General features: G+C 43.6%; 1 protein-coding gene across 1 annotated transcript in view; it reads right to left on the reverse strand.

Moving 5' to 3' along the window:
• ryr2a (ryanodine receptor 2a (cardiac)) overlaps positions 1 to 16,840 on the reverse strand; it is an 806,696-nt gene that overhangs the window by 409,610 nt on the left and 380,246 nt on the right. The window contains exons 14-16 of the mRNA XM_041213076.1: positions 15,216 to 15,399; positions 14,807 to 14,942; positions 10,637 to 10,732 (exon numbers count right to left, since the gene is read on the reverse strand). Of these exons, the coding sequence (XP_041069010.1) occupies positions 10,637 to 10,732; positions 14,807 to 14,942; positions 15,216 to 15,399 (416 nt within the window). The remainder of the gene's footprint in view (positions 1 to 10,636; positions 10,733 to 14,806; positions 14,943 to 15,215; positions 15,400 to 16,840) is intronic.

Consider the following 16,840-nt stretch of genomic DNA (forward strand, 5'->3'; position numbering starts at 1 on the left):
CCAGCTGGCACGGAAAATCCCGGCCTGTATAGCATTAACAACATTTATTTGTCCTAATCATTCCTGTACCTTGGGAAATAAATAAACAAAAATACATAAACAAATAATAAACTGCAGAGAACAAGAGTTAAGCAACAATAGTATATCACTGAATACAGCCACAAAACAGCCTGCATTTATATAGCAGCTTTATCACAGTAAAAGTGTTTCAAAGGAGCATTATCGAACAAAATTTGCCAGAAGGAGATTTTAGGGCAGATGACCAAAAGCTTGGACAAAGGACTAGGTCTTAAGGACTATCTTACAGGAGGAAAGAGAGGTAGAGAGGGTTAGGGAAAGGATTCCGGAGGTTAGGACCTTAGAAGCAGGAGGCAAGGCCACCAATGATGGAGTGATTAAATAGGGATGTAAGACAGGCCAGATTAGAGGAGCGCTTATATCCTGGGGGTTAGTGGGATGGAGTACATTACAGAATTTTGGAGGGATGAGGCAATGGAGTGATGTGAAAAAAGGATGAGAGTTTTAAAATCAAGGTGTTGCTCAACCAGGAGCCCCTGAAGATCAGTAAGCAGAGGGTCATAAAGTCAACATGAATGAATGACATATATTTAATATTACAGACTTCCCAGCCCCAACAGGTTTCAGGAGGTTCTGGGGGGAAATAAAGGGACTGGAAAAGTGTTTGACAGCACAACAACAACTCCTTTTTAGAGGATTGGGCCAGTGGTATAAAATGTGCCCGGTAACATATAAATCAGATGAGAAACGTGGCACCATTATGTTTTCTGCAACTTGCCCATTTGAAACTTTAGATGTAGAAGTCCCCAGACAGAAGGGCCTGACAGGACCCAGACAGAACCTGGAAGGTTTAGTTTAAGAGCGGCCTCTGCTATTACTGTTGGATCAACTGTCAGTCAAACTCCTTTCTTATATGGTTCACAACGATATGCTGCGAGTGAGCACAAATCTCTTGATAGTGTAATACAAAGAACAGATCTTATTCATATACAAAAGTGTCGATTAATTTGTACAGTACACAGGAGATGCTCTGACTTTCTGTACCTTCTGAGCTCTCAAACTAATTCTGGAAAGCCATCCTCATTTGTACACCTGTTTGACTACTTTAAAGGTACTTTTCATGAGCATTCTTGGATCCTTTTAAGAATAGCTTTTTTTATGTAAACAGTTTTAGTTGTTTCCTTCAAAGGTACTTTCCATAAACAGGACTTCTTGATCTAACTGCGATTGGATGCTTTGAAGAAAAGTTTAGTATGTACCCAGGAAATCTATTCTTTACCATGGTTAATTAATTCCTCTGCTCACATTTTTTTACATTTAGCTCTAAAGTTATACAGTAATCACTCATGGTTGACATCACTTGGTCATTTATTTCCTTGTACCAGTATTTCTTGATAATAATCAGACATTTGGACAAGAATATAATCCATCCTTCCTTCTTATAGCTCCATACTGATTGTAGGGAATCTGATGCTCTATGATATAAGGCAGTTCAGTTATTAACACTTAACTCTTCAATAAATCCAACACTCACTTTCAGAACAATGATTTGCACAGGACTCAGACACAGCTTGGAGGCTATTTCTAGATTTCTCTACTGCAAGGCCCACTAGAGTAAGCTGCGAGGTTCAGTTTGACGTAACTCTCCATGAGGCTGAGGCACTAGCCTCCAGCATGCAAATGCCCATGGGGTCCTAAAGCAGCCAGTATCAAAGACATTTTCATGGGGAATGCAAGTCCCACCTTAACAGAGGTGCCCCCACATCCTTTCTAAACTAATGGCCAAAGCCAAAACCTTATACTTGTTATGTCATACTCTTGCAAATAACATAGTTGGAAGAAATGTGCCTCAGCTGATAAAAAAAGTGGTTCGCAAGGAAATAACAATAAGGAAATTGCTCTTTATAAAAAGGAAAGGGCGGTGCAGCGGTTTAGAACAGTGTCCTTTCAGTTCTGGAATTTTGAATTCAAAGCCAGTATGATGAATACTCTCCCACTCAAGGATCTGGTGTGAAATGAGTTTTAGTCTGAATCCAACTGCTATTAAATAGAAAGCTCTGTAAAAGGTCTTTAGGTTATGATGAGGGTGTCTGTGCTCAGTAGGCTCTTCAGGTCCTCCTGCACACTGGTCAATTCAGACACTGGCAGTTACAAAACCAATACTCATCCAACAGCGCAGGTGGTGAAACATTTAAATGGCCAAATCCACTATAGCAAACTCTTGTATTATGTTGCCTTATTCAAGTTCACAAATGAAGATGAAGGAAAGATTGAATATAAGGAAGTCATCGCATGCAAATCCTGTGTTATTTTTATCCTCAATATATTGAAGAAGTGCAAGCTTGTCCCGGTAGCTGATGTCAGGGAATGTGTAATGGGATTGCAAAGTGTTGTTTCCAGAGCTGAGCGTGTCTGAAAACTTTCTAACACACTACCCTTTCTAATAAGATAAGTGCATAAGCAAACACTGGACTCTCCCTATTTACAAACACAAAACCAAATTTTTATCTGTCTGCCATTACAGTCAAAATTTCTTTTCTAAAACCTGTCACAGTTAGCAACAAATCTAATGTGATCACCTGACAACATCTTCCATAGGGGCAGAAGCAATGGAGACTACTCCAATGGCAAGTAATTATAGTTGACCTTGACAAGCCTTGCAGTCACACACTCTCCTGTCACTTGTTTAATATAAATCTTATTTTCCCTTCTGAAAATCCATGTTCTCCTGAACTATAAACCCCAAAGCAGACATAATTACATGAATAGAAATGTTGAACAATGACTTGCATTTATGTAGCTATTCCAAAGTAGAATAAAACCCTAAAACATTTCACAATGATTTAAATATGACTATCAGTCCCAGAAAAGAAAATATTGATAGGGGTGATCACAAGGAGTGGGGTTTAAGGAGGTAAAGGAGGAGAGACAGAGGCAGAGGCAGAAGGGTTTAGGGAGGGAAACCAGAGCACGAGGGCTGAAGGTACAAGAGACAATGATGGGGTGAAAGTCGGGGAGGGAGGTGGTGAGACACCAGAGGCTGGAGTCAGAGAAACTGAGTTTGGTGGGTGGGGGTCAGTACTGAAAGATGGAAATAGAGAGAGAGAGTCAGGCAAAGCAATGGAGGGATTTAAATATGAGGATGAGAATTTTAAATTTAAAGAATTGAAATGCCAGTAGCTAATATGGTTCAGCGAGGAAAGGGGTGATTGTAAGTGGGACTTGGTAGCAGATAGGACTCATGCTGCAGAGCTTTGGAGGAACTGATGGTTACAGAGAGTGAAAGATGCAAGAGAATTGGAACAGTTGAATCTAGAAAATTCACTGCAGGCAAGGTACTGCCTGAGACGGTTAAGATCTCAACCATTCATTTTTATGTGATTGGTTAAATCCTGGCTACCTTTGGGAATATCAGCAAAATGAGCCAAACAGCTGTATACGAACAAAGTGATTGATGCCCCATTTGCTTGAGCAAGGAAATTCCCCGTTAACTATCAATAGAAGCATGCGAGAGCCACATAATTTCATACTGTGGCAGTCTGTCAAAAGGTCAAACAAGTTCTATACATGGCATCCATATGGCCCAACATGGTCCCTCAAACAATATTATTTTATACAATATTAGATACAGTTTAAAAATAAGGGGTCGCCCATTTAAGACAGAGGTGAGAAGAAATCCTTTCTCTGAGGGTCGTGAATCTTTGGAACTCTCTTCTCCAGAGAGCGGTTGGAGATGGGGCCATTGAATATTTTCAAGGCAGAGGTAAATAGATTCTTGGCTAACAAGGGAGTCAAAGGTTATCGGGGATAGGTGGGATATGGAGATGAGGCCACAACCAGATCTGACATGATCTTAATGAATGGCAGAGCAGGCTCGAGGGGCCTACTCCTGTTCCTAATTTATGTGTTCGTATGTACATATCTATATGCTAAATGAAGTAGTTACTGTATTCACAGAGCAGACCTTGACGAATCTCTTGAATATGGAAGCTGAATTTCTAGGCTGGCACAGAAACATTAAGAGGATGAAAACATTCAGATGGGGTGGTCACAGGCTGACATTCTCGGTAGAGCGGGGGTAGTGGGGAGCAGGCACCCTTTGGAAACTGTGTAAAACTGAAAAGCTCCAGCCAGTTGGGAACAGGCTCGGCAGTGTTAGAAATAGCTTGTCTGATCTAAAAACTTGTAAATTTTGACTAAAATATGTTGTACAGCAACCAAATCTAATAATATTAACATTTCTATCTGCTAACCCGTGTTCCAGCTCTCCAAATGCCCTGATCTATTTGAAGGCGCAGGTTCGTTTCTTTCTTTTTTTAAACCAAGCACAGACAGCAGTCACAGGAATGGCTGCCGAGTTGGACCAGAGGGTCACCCGCTTCCTTGGTAACCTGCCCTCATTCCTGGTCCCCGGACACTAATTGGTCAGTAGACCCGTCCCTTCTCCATTTAGGCTTCTGTTTCAACTTCAATGCAGACCATTTCCCAGTTTGCACTGGAGGCAGGTTCGCAAACCGGAAATGAAACCGCTTGCCAATCCCCAAGTCCTCCATGAAAATCCAGCACCAAGGGTTGGGTTGAGAAGGTGGACTGATGAATGGCAAATTAAATTTAATAAAAACAACAAGAAGTTCATGAGACTATGGAAGAAAATTAAACAGAGTGAGGGCAAACTAAATGACCATCAGCACCAGATTGTGCAAGTCAGTCCCTGGCATATACAAGCAAAATTTCAGTTACTTGGAAACATTTTGGGGTATTTTTCAGGTTGGTTTATGTTTTAAGGATCATGGTATTCTGTTGCATGCTACACCAACTTTGCCCTGCTAATTGCAAGCTCTTCCCTTAGAGTAAGATTGTTAACTACATTTTTCTATGTGCACGTACCTTGGATGAAAATATCTAAGTGGCTTAACTGCTTGGTGTTTTCTTACCTGCAAATGTCCATTCAGGAAAATTGTACTGAAAAAAGAACTGACAAAACACAGGATGCAAGAAGAATCTGATCCAGATTGTAATGAAACTTAACTCAAATTCCAGAAGATCATCTTTACTGTATCATGCAATATTTTTATTTCATGCAACATCCAGCCTTGTCATCCTTTGAAGGTGAATGGGTTTGTGCTATAGAAACTCAACTAAGGCTGTCTGGGTTCATTTCATTGTCAATCATTAAAGCAGTTGGAAAGAAGACTTTCATCCCATTACCGTGGGTTAGATTGAAACACTGCAGATATTAACACCAACAGTCACTCACCACAGGGGCCACAATACACTGGCTGTTGACCATAAAGTATGTCTACACAATCTGAGAATTCAATTAGTGACAAACTAATTAAAACTAGTTAATCTTTATGTTAGTCTGACACTATGGGTTGGATTTTCAAGGGATATTAAGGACTCCAGAGCCATTTAAAAATGGTGGATGGACTTGATTCTACGATTCCCACCCCCATTCCGGACATTCCTAATTTTTGATGATGTGGGATAAGAGTGCGAGTAATGAGCCAGCACCCTGCACTCCTGGCCTGGCCGGATCCATGCCAACTAATGCTAAATGAGTTATTCCACCTGTTCTTATAATGCATGCTTGGCTGGGAGCCCAGCTTCATAAAATAATTATTTCAGCATTGAGTTCCATTTTGACAACTGGAGAGAACTGTTGACTTTCTTTGATTGAAATCTTTAACTAATAAGTTGTTCTTTCTGTGATCCCTTTTGTCAATGTCTCAATGTTTGTTTGCACAAGATTAAGAGGTGTTAAGTGTTCGAACTCTCTGTTATTGATACTTTAATGGTCTGTCTTACTGATACCTTTATAGGGTTGCAAGAACAGCAGTTGTTTCCCAAATAAAGACTTGTGAATGTTTTCTTTTCTGAGCTGTTCTACAAATACCATTGTAACTATATGACTCACTGGTTCTGTACATAGTGTATACTGGGTGAATGGGCATGGAAGGGCTATGAGTTGGCATGAGTAGGCATGGGGACTATAAGGGGCCATGGGGTGGGTTTAGCATGAGTTTGTATGAGTTGGAATGGAGGGAGCATGGGAGATATAGAGGGGGCTTGAGGGACATGAAAAGTTACCTTTTAAAAGGTTCCTGAATCCAGAATATGGTTCACAAGTCCTCTGAGGGGCCATGAGCCACAAGTCTTGGAGAAGCTAGCCCAACTGCACAAATATTGTGGCTAGTTAAGAGAGGTTTACCCCCGCAATGCAGCCAGCCAAGTCAGGAGTATGAGCCTGCACCTCCATCCTGTACCAGAAAAAACTGGGGGCACTGGGAATGAGAGTAGGAATCCCAGAATCGGATCTCTCTCCTAATTTTTAAATGACTCCGGAGCCATTCCAACTCCGGAAAAATCCAGGCCTATTTGTTATGCTTGCATTGTAGACCTGCAAGTGTACGAAAACAATGAACATGTTTACTTTAAAAAAAGAACAGCATTACCTATGGACAAGATGGAGTGCAAGGGGTTGGGAAAGGGCGGGGTCAGGTGACTTGTAATTTTTGCATAGACAAGAGCTAATCCATGTCTCTGGAACGTCATTAAAATATAAATGTCCATGGATGGTGGACCTTCCTTTCAAAAGGCATTCTGGATACAAAATCACTTGTGAATTTACAGCTCCTATTAGCTGTGTACGTACACAAACTCAAACTCAGTGGCTCCCCCAGCCTCAGTATCTGTGAATTTGAAACCCAGTAAAGAGAGATATAAGAAAACAGTTTATCACGAGCAGGTGTGAATGGCCACCATTCATCCTAAGTTGTGTAGCAATGCCTTCAAACAGCGCATCATCTGTACGGATAATATAACTATTGATCATGTGGTCACATGATCAAAACTGACTGGAGATAACATATTATTCCAAGGACCAGCCAGGGGCAAGTCAGGCTGGAGAATAACAGAACACAAGAGGGACCATCCTCCAGTGAGAACGAAGTAACCCTGCTGAATACAAACAATCTTCCTAGGCAGCAAGAGCGGGACTAATTTGTCTTCACCTGCAGGATTCATTTCTACAGAAGCTCGACCACAGCTTCATAGGAAAAAGCCAGTGACTTTCAAGCTCCATTTATCTTCAAAGAACCATGAGGGAGAACCCATCAGGCCTGCAATGCTTGTATCTTAAAGGACTAATTTAAACACGTGATTTGCTTCTTGTTATTCAGTTAATAACTTAAATGCATGCTTCATCTCTAGAATTCATATTTTCCTTTGTGTGTGTGTGTTTTTTTGTTTGTTTGAGTGAGTAAGTGTAAGTGTTTTCATTGGGTGGCCAACCAATCCTTTATCCACTTACCTTTTCTTCTGATGTAAACTTACCAGAAACGCTGTTTCATGCCAGTTCTTTAAAGTCACAACACTCAAAAGGGTTAAAACACTTCCTCTAAAACATACATTTTGTTGCAGGCAAACAAGAGGTGAGGACAAAGGGGAAAAGTTATTCCGCCATCTTTCCCTGTCCATAACATATGGCTGGTTTCATCTAAGGTAGTGAGATTCCAGCAATTACCACTCTCAATTAGACAGACAGAAAGTTTTTTGATTGTGTAAAGGCCTCTAGGAATGTAATAAAATCCTACCTACAAAGCCCTTGTATGCTGTGTGATTCCATTTCTAACTGTTCCCGGTGTGGGACCCAACCATTGGTCAGAGAATTTGGGGGAAACCTGTGTAGCCTCCATGGTGGGCGATTCATTTTGGCAGGAAGAATATGGAGAGACAGTATAAAATAAAGGGAGAAACTCTAGATGAGTGCAAGAACAGAGGGGCCTTGGTGTATATGTACATGTCATTGAAGATGACAGGGAATGTTGAGAGAGCAGTTAATAAAGCATATAGTATCTTAGGCTTTATTAATAGGGACATTGAGTACAAAAGTAAGGAGGTCATGTGGAATTTGTATAGGACACTAATTAGGCCTCAGCTGGAGCATTGTGTCCAGTTATGGGAGCCATACTAGAAGAACGATCTGAAGGCATTGGAGAGAGTACAGAGGAGATTCACAAGAATGATTCCAGGGATAAAGAACTTAGCTATAATTAGATTGGAGAGTTTGGGACTGTTTCTCTTGAAGAAAAGAAGGCTGAGAAGAGACTTGATAGAGGTATTCAAGATCCTGGTGTATGGGACAGGCTAAGTAGTGAAAAACTGTTCCCACTAGAGGGCACAGGTTCAAAATAATTAGCAAAAGGAGTAAAAGTGATGTTACGAAAAGATTTTTCACCCAGACGGTGGTTGGAATTTGGAATGAGCTTCTTGAGAGGGTGGTAGAGGCAGGTTCCACCAAGGTATTATAAAGGGAATTGGACTGCTATCTGAAAAGAAAGAATATGCAAGGTTCTGGGGATAAGGCAAGGGAGTGGGACTAGGCAAAATGCTCTTTCAGAGAGCCAGTGCAGATCTAATGGGCCAAATGGCCTCTTCCTTCACTGTAAAGATTCTAAGATTCTGTGAAACTCCATCTGCTAAATTTTTGCCCACTGACTTAACCTATCTATATCCCATTACAGGTTGTCTACCTCCTCTTGTCAACTTACTTGCCAACTTATCTTGGTGCCATTAGCTACCATACATTTGGACCCTTCATTGAAGTAATTGATATAGATTGTAAATAGTTCAGGCCCCAGCACCAATCTTTGTGGCACTCCACTAGTTACAGTTTGTCAACCCAAAAAAAACCCATTTATCCTTACTCTCTGCTTCCTGTTAGCCAACCAATCCTTTATCCATGCTAAGGCGAGGTGAGGTGAAAGTGGCTGCCCTTTACATCAAGGCAGCATTTGACCGAGTGTGGCATCAAGAGCCCTAGCAAAACTGGAGTCAATGGGAATCAAGGGGGAAACTTTCCACTGGTTAGAGTCATACACAAAGGAAGATGGCTGTTGGAGGTTAATCATCTCAGTTCCAGGACATCACTGCAGAAGTTCCTCAGGGTAGTGCCCTTGGCCCAACCATCTTCAGATGCTTCATCAATGGCCTTCCTTCCATCATAATGTCAGAAGTGGGGATGTTCGCTGATGACTGCTTAATATTCAGCACCATTCGCAACTCCTCAGATACTGAAGCAGTCCATGTCCAAATGCAGCAAGACCTGAACAATGTCCAGGCTTGAGCTGACAAGTGGCAAGTAACATTCGCATCACACAAGTGTCAGGCAATGACCATCTCCAACAGGAGAGAATCTAACCATCGGCTCTTGACATTCAATGGCATTACCATCACCGAATCCCCCACTATCAACATCCTGGGGTTACCATTGACCAGAAACTGAACCAGACTAGCCATATAAATACTGTGGCTACAAGAGCAGGTCAGATGCTAGGAATCCTGTGGCAAGTAACTCACCTCCTGACTCCCCAAAGCCTGTCCACCATCTACAAGGCACAGTCAGGAGTGTGATGAAATACTCTCCAGTTGCCTGGATGAGTGCAGCTCCAACAAAGCTCAAGAAGCTTGACACCATCCAGGACAAAGCAGTCCACTTAATTGGTGTCCCATCCACAAACATTCACTCCTTCCACCATCAATGCACAGTAGCAGTATCTACGAGATGTACTGCAGGAGCTCATCAAGCCTCCTTAGTCAGTACCTTCCAAACCCACGACCACTACCACCTAGAATGACAAGGGCAGCAGATGGATGGGAACACCACCACCTGGAAGTTCCCCTCCAAGCACTCACCATCCTGACTTGGAAATATATCGCCGTTCCTTCACTGTCACTGGGTCAAAGTGCAGGAACCCCCTTCCTAACAGCACTGTGGGTGCACCTATACCACATGGACTGCAGCAGTTCAAGAAGGCAGCTAACCACTACTTTCTCAAGAGCAATTAGGGAAGGGCAATAAATGCTTGCCTAGCCTGCGGTGCCCATATCACATGAATGAATAAAAAAAAGTTATCCCCTACACCATGTGCTCTTGTGTAGTCACCTTTGATGTGGCACTTTATCAAATGCCTTTTGGAAATCCAAGTACACCACATCTACAGGTTCCCCTCTATCCACCTTGCCTGTTAATTCTTCAAAGAATTCTCTTAAGTTAGTTAAACATAATTTCTCTTTCCACGTTCCATCTAGCTGTGCTTCAGAATTACAAATCAATCCTACAAACAATGTACACCCTCAATTTGCGTATTTAAGCAGCTACCCACCAGAAACAGTCAGATATATTGCTCTCCCATATATGGGCCAACCAGAAAATTGCATCAGGCAGGCCTTGGGTTTCAATGGGCATCTGGGGTGACTCCACCCCACCTATTGTCAACGGCTGACCGCCTGCCTTTTGAGCAAGAACCAGGCAACTGAAAATTGTTCTCAGTATCTTTTGGCAATATACCAAGGTCAGTTTATCAAAGGTAAATTAAAATTAAAACTTCAGCCCAGAAATTAAACAAGTCCCACAGGCATACTGACACATCCTTGAATCATACCTTATTTTGAAAGCGTATGCTATATTTTTATAGTTAGTATCAGCTATCCTTCTAAAAAAGAGCCACATGTTCAGTTGTGCGCTTTGTATGTGTGTTGTGTGCTTTAAACTGTAAGATAAGATGCTTAACACCTTTCAGATAATAATAAAGGATTATAAAGGGTTCATACATACCAGAAGAAGCTTCTAATCGCTCCAGTCTGCTAATCAGCCAGTCTAAGGAGCCAGAAAATTGGGCACAGTTTTTGCGATTTCCTCTGATCAGGGCAGCTGAAGACAGACAAGACAAGATCAGATTATAACTTTGTGCTCTTTTATCTTTCAAAAAAAAGCATATGCCCTCAAAAGAGCCATTTTAATTAATGTACACAGACACTTTAGCTCGTGTTATCCTTTCACAGAAGAATATTGGCGAATATTCTACAAAAAGAAATTTGATAATGGAGTATTCAGGTAGAGTTCTGAATTGGTCATCATTCGGATTATCCATGAACAATGACGGCTATGTTTTACAATGACATTAAAACAGGCTCTGAAGCATAAGGATATGTGGTATATCTGAAATGGTCTGCATTCCTGATGCAACATGAGCTTGAGACCTGGTTAAAATACAATTCAGCTTTGGCTAATCAGAATCAAAATGTAAAGTAGGCAAGTGTTATCATTTGCTGAGAAAACTACTCAATGCATTATGTTAACATTCATTTGTTTGCAATTCCAATTCAATGAGATAAAGATGGTTTGTAATTGTGACAAATGTATTGCAAACATTATTTTAACGTTCTGGACTGTATTTTCTGGTTGGCTGGGGGAGGCGGAGCCGGAGTCGGAGCGGGAGCGGGAGCGGGAGTGGGAGTGGGCCCGATTGCCGCTCACAATCAGGTCCGTGCCGCCACTTTGCGCCGGCGGGCCAATTAAGGCCCACCCAGCGTACTTCACGACTACTGTGCATAGCGAGAGTGGGCGGATAGCGGCGAGGGTGTTCAGGCCGTCGGGTTCGATGGCAACCTGTCGGCCTGTATAAAGAAAGGCCTGGCAGCCTCAGAAAGGCTGCTCGCAATGACTGGGCGAAGGGCTCTGCAGAGGGGCAATGAAGTTACTCCAAGACTGGAGGGTAGGCCATCGGGGCAGGCCCGGCCAGAGGGTAGGCCATTGGGGCAGGCCAGTCTGGAGGGTAGGGCATCGGGGCAGACCAGGCCGGCGGGGAGGCCATCGGGGCAGGCCACACTGGAGGGTAGGGCAGGGGGCCAGTGTGCCCCTCGTTTTTCCGATGACTGCATTGCTGCCATCCTCGAGGAGGTGGCTGTGCGGCGGGAGGCGCTGGTTCCCCACGATGGGAGGAGGAGGCCCCCACGAAACATGCCTGGGAGGAGCTGGCGGAGGTAGTGAGCTCCCGCGATGTGGTGCGGCGCACCTGGATCCAGTGTTGCAAGCACTTCAACGACTTGTTTGTACTCTGGCAGGGTGAGCACCATGTTGGCAATGGTCATTTAACCAAGAAGGTCGGCTTACCCCCACTGCTGCCACCCCTCCACCACCCCAAGTCTGAGTGTAGTGACTGCATTGGATCATTGACGGCGTGTGTCCTTTGCTGGGTGGGCCGGCAGTTATTGCCCATGCTGAGGTCAGCCTGAGAGGGTGGTGAGAGATGTGTTCTGCCCTCACAGCATGTGTTACACTGAGTCCCACATGACTGGTTTGGGGGCAACCTGGAGGAGCTGCACCTAGGGGCTGTGCTTGAACTGTAGGACATGTCCAAGTCAGGGTGATGACAGGCTAGGAGGGGAGCTTCAAGGTGGCGTGGCAATGAACCATCTACTGCCCTCTGTGCAATACATGCTTGCGCCTCCTTGCTATAGAAGGATATACCGTGTGGTGCCGAATGTGATGTAGGCAGCATGTGTCCAGGGGGTGGGGAACAGGCCTAGCATCTTTGTGTGAGTGTTCAGCAGCAGCGGGGTGAGGAGGCACTGGAGTCTTGACATGTCCCACTCTGGTTGGTGTGGGCCGTGCGTGAAGCGAATCCATCTGCAATTTGCACTAATCAATGCTCATCTCTCATTTTCAGGAGAAGAATGCTCATAACGTGGCAGAGCGTGTGAGGACTGGCGGAGGCCAGGCTCAGATCACCATTCTTAGCCGGTTTGAGCAGGAGGCCCTGGGTTTGTAGAAGTGCCATGTACCCAGGACCATTGGTGTTGGTGAGGCTGGGGTGCCACGGCCAGGTATTTATGCCCAGCAGTGAGGTCAGCATTGTTACCACAACAACCATAGTAGTGCTGAATGTTAATTGATTTAATGTTGCAACATGGCTTAACCATTGCTTATGGAAGGATGACCGCATAATGATCCGGGGGACTTTATCATTGTCTCCACGTTAACAGATCCACTGTCCTTGTTCTTCCTTTCAGCATCAGTGGAGCAGGGCTGGGAGGAGGAGCAGCAGAGGCCCCCTCTCACACCTGAGGGCCCTGAAGTCTCACTGGCATCACACCATCTGTCAGGCAGGCACCAGTGCAGATACTAGCATCTCGGTGGAAATTCGAACATCGGCTAGTGTCCCGGAGTACAATGGAGAAGGCACTTCACACTCGCTGGAGGAGCTGGCAGAGACAGAGAGTGCTCATGCCACCAGCAGTCGGAGGACTGCAGGGGACCAGGCACATGCTCAGTCGGTGCCTGATGACGTGCCTCTGGAGTCATCCGCGGCACAGCTGTGGCAGGGAAATGGGGCCGGGTGTGTGGGAGCATCTGGGAGAGATACATAAAGCTAAGCTTGGCTTGGTCTCTGTGGCGGATGAGTCTACATGGACGATCACCGAAGGAATGAGCCACAGGTCCGAGCGCCATGCGTCCTCCATTGAGAGAGTGGCAACTCTCGTGGAGGGGCTCCTACAGAAGACCCATCTGGGCTTCCTGAGGATGCGCTCTGACCAGCAAGCCCTGTCCTCCCACAGGTGGCTCCCCTGGAGGTTGAATGTGCACTCCTGGCCTCCTCTTCCTTCTAGCCCTCCCTTCCTCCTCAGAGGAGCTGCCTCCAGTGGACAGTTCAGCTCCCATTCCCAGGCTAAGAGAAGGCTTCCTGAAACCTGCAGGCCCAGAAAACATTCCTCACTGCAGAGTGCTAACCTGAAGGTTGTGAGTCCAGACCAAGCAGCTGGTATGCGTTTTGAAGTACTGCAGATCACACAGGCAAATTTCAATAACTTTGAAAAATAAATACTTAACAGAGCACACTCGCGACCCCACTGAGCCCTCTTATCCCAGCCATGGATGAGGTTTAAGCAAATGTGTTCTACCTGCCTGCCCGTTGCGCCCGTGCGCCGACCCGAAGTTTGCACAGGTGCCAAAAAATCAACATCAATTGATGAGTCAGGGGCCTTAAGTGGCCTGTTAATTAACGGCGGGAGCACATCGGACATCATTGTGTGCCCGCCCAACGAAATATCGCGATGGCACGCAGGGACATCAGGACACTTGCCCGACATCACCGCGCATCATTTCATGCACGGACAGGCCCCCATACGCCAACGGGTAAATTTGTTTAGAATAGAGAATCCACACACTATTTACAATGCACATGCCTTTGAAATAATGACTATTTACTGACAATTGTTGAGTCTCCTTTTGAAATAATTTGCCTTAAGATCCTTGCGCACACTAGAAATCAGTGTGATAACATTTATTTTAATGTCACATTTTTTGTTACACATTGTTATTAAATAAGTTGTTCATACACCTTCGACTTGACAGATAATCATCTTAAGGAAAGCATGCTCTCCACTTTAATGTCACAAGCTTTGCATCAACCAGCTTTGCACACTGATCAAATGGTCATTGACCTAAAGCAGATAGATTTGGAACTCCAAGGGTGCTTGGTTCTCAACTGCAGACTGATGACAATTAGCATACAATGTTTACAGTATTGCAAATATATATATATACACACAGATAGAAATATTATAACAGCCTGTTACTTTACACCTGCTTTCTATGGCTATATCCATCTTCGTACCAGCCAGTGGTCAGTCCTACATAGTGGGAGGGTTTTATGGGATCCCATAACCCAATACACGTGCAATAACAGAGCCACCTATATCAGGTGGAAGTATTTCCACCAGGTGGAAGTATTTCACTGACTTCAAGTCAAACCTATTGGCCAGCTCAGCCGCTTTTACAACATCCTTTAATGTACAGCATAACTTTGAAAATGTTCAGGGTCACCTTTAGTTGGATTGTTATTTGAAGAGTTGGTGTAAATTATCGGGTTAAATATCTGTATGTGAATCTACTGTAATAAACATATCAATTAAATATAAGAAAAGCTGAAAATATCCAACTTACCAAGTAATTCATACAGTGAGTTTAGAATTGCTCTCCAAGACTCTCCTGCTTCCTTCCCAGCTACGTCTGTAAAATGGGCTGCACTGCTATACACGTTCAGATGATCAATGCACTCAAGAACTAAGTTAATCATTCCCTGCAAGCGAATGTATAAAGATAAATTTGCAGATCACTTTATCCAATTTTCACCTTTATTTTCTGCATGGATTTAACATGTTCTGCACCAATTAATAAACCTATTCATTTCTACTTTGGCATTATTACCATGAAAGGCATCTGATAGGTTTTCGAATCAAATGGAAGTGGGCTGTGAATTGGACACTCAATTTTTTGCACTTAAATTATTAACATAACTTCAGACTAGATCCATCAGCGAAGAATTGTAATGAGACTTCAGTCAGCTGCTTACCTCTTCCTGGAAGAGATTTTGTCTGTTCTTCAGTGCTCTCAATCTGTTCTGTTTCTCTTCATGTTCCAGATGTTCATCAGGTGGCTGAAAATAGCCAATCAGATCCTGCAAGCTCAGGCTGACTGATTCAATGGGCAAGTCAACAGCTGTGGATTTCCCTTTCTTATTGAGAGTATCAAGGCCCCTGAAAACGCAATCAAATATTATCCACAAATAGCTGACTGTCAATAATCAAGCATCACTCTGATTATCTTACCAATAAATTTACTGACAAAACGATTTGTCAAATTGCAAAACCATAGGGTGGAATTCTGTTCCTTCATGAAGCAGAATTTTGGGCAGACAGAAGTTTCCAACAAGACAAAAGTTTCCAACTTATTTACGCTGTAACAAATTCTAATCAGGTAAGGAAGCCAGTTGATTCTTTTCTCCATCCCCCATTTTTGCTTCAGTAGTTTGGGGACATGTCTGCAGGGCCAGATGTCATGGACACAAGACAAAGTGAGTGGTAACGATAGCACAAATGACTAAGGCAGGTGTTAATAGTGGCATAAAGGTCAGATAGCAGAATGTGTTAATAGCAGAACAAGGGCCAGCACTTTCTGAAAGCGAAACATGTTACAGACTGGCCCTTGGTTGGGTGTGGGGGGGATCAAATTGGAGGACAGAGTTCATGGGTCTTAATTTGTTGAACTCAAAAGTGCTGACCCTTGTTCTGTTTTTAATCTTAGTCTTTAACACTATCATTACTATTCCCTTTGTCTTGTGCCCTTTGTCAAATCTCTCCTGAGCTCCAACCTATCTCTGACCTTCTACTTTCGCTCCATCTGCTCCACCCCCTCTCTTCAACAGGATAAACCCATCACATTTTTACCTCTCTTCAGCTTTGAAGAAGTCATGCGGTTTCGAAATGTTGACTCTGTTCCTCTCTCCGCAGATGCTGCCAGACCTGCTGAGTTTTTCCAGCATTTCCTGTTTTATTTCCAATTTCCAGCATCTGCAGTATTTTGATTTTATTTTAGAAGTTATGGTGAGCCTTTATAAAACATTGGTTCGGCCTTAAGTGGGGTATTGAGTCCAGTTTTGAGCACCACATTTTAGGAAGGATATGAAGGCATTGGAGAGGGTGCAGAAAAGATTCATGAAAATGGTTCCAGGGATGAGAGATTTTAGTTACGTGGACAGATTGGAGAAACTGAGACTGTTCTTGGAGAAGAGTAGTTTGAGCGGAGATTTGTTAGAGGTGTTGCAAATCACGAGAGGTCCGGATTGAATAAATAGGGAGAAATTGTTCCTATTGGTGGAAGGTTTGAGAACCAGAGGACACCGATTTAAGGTGATTGGCAAAAGAACCAGAGGCGACGTGAGGAAAGCTTTTTTAACAACGCGAATGGTTAGGATCTGGAATTCAGGGCCTGAAAGTGTAGTGGAGACAGGTTGAATCATGAATTTCCACAAGGAATCGGATAATTATCTGAAGTGAAAAAATTTGTAGGGCTACAGGGAAAAGGCAGGAGAGTGAGTTGCTCTCGCAAAGTGCTGGCATCGACACAACTGGCCAAATGGTTTCCCATTGTATGATTCTCTGGTTCTAAGATACAGCTCAGCAGGTCTTCCATGAAATG

The sequence above is a fragment of the Carcharodon carcharias genome, chromosome 2, assembly GCF_017639515.1.
Source record: "Carcharodon carcharias isolate sCarCar2 chromosome 2, sCarCar2.pri, whole genome shotgun sequence".
Taxonomy (NCBI): domain Eukaryota; kingdom Metazoa; phylum Chordata; class Chondrichthyes; order Lamniformes; family Lamnidae; genus Carcharodon; species Carcharodon carcharias.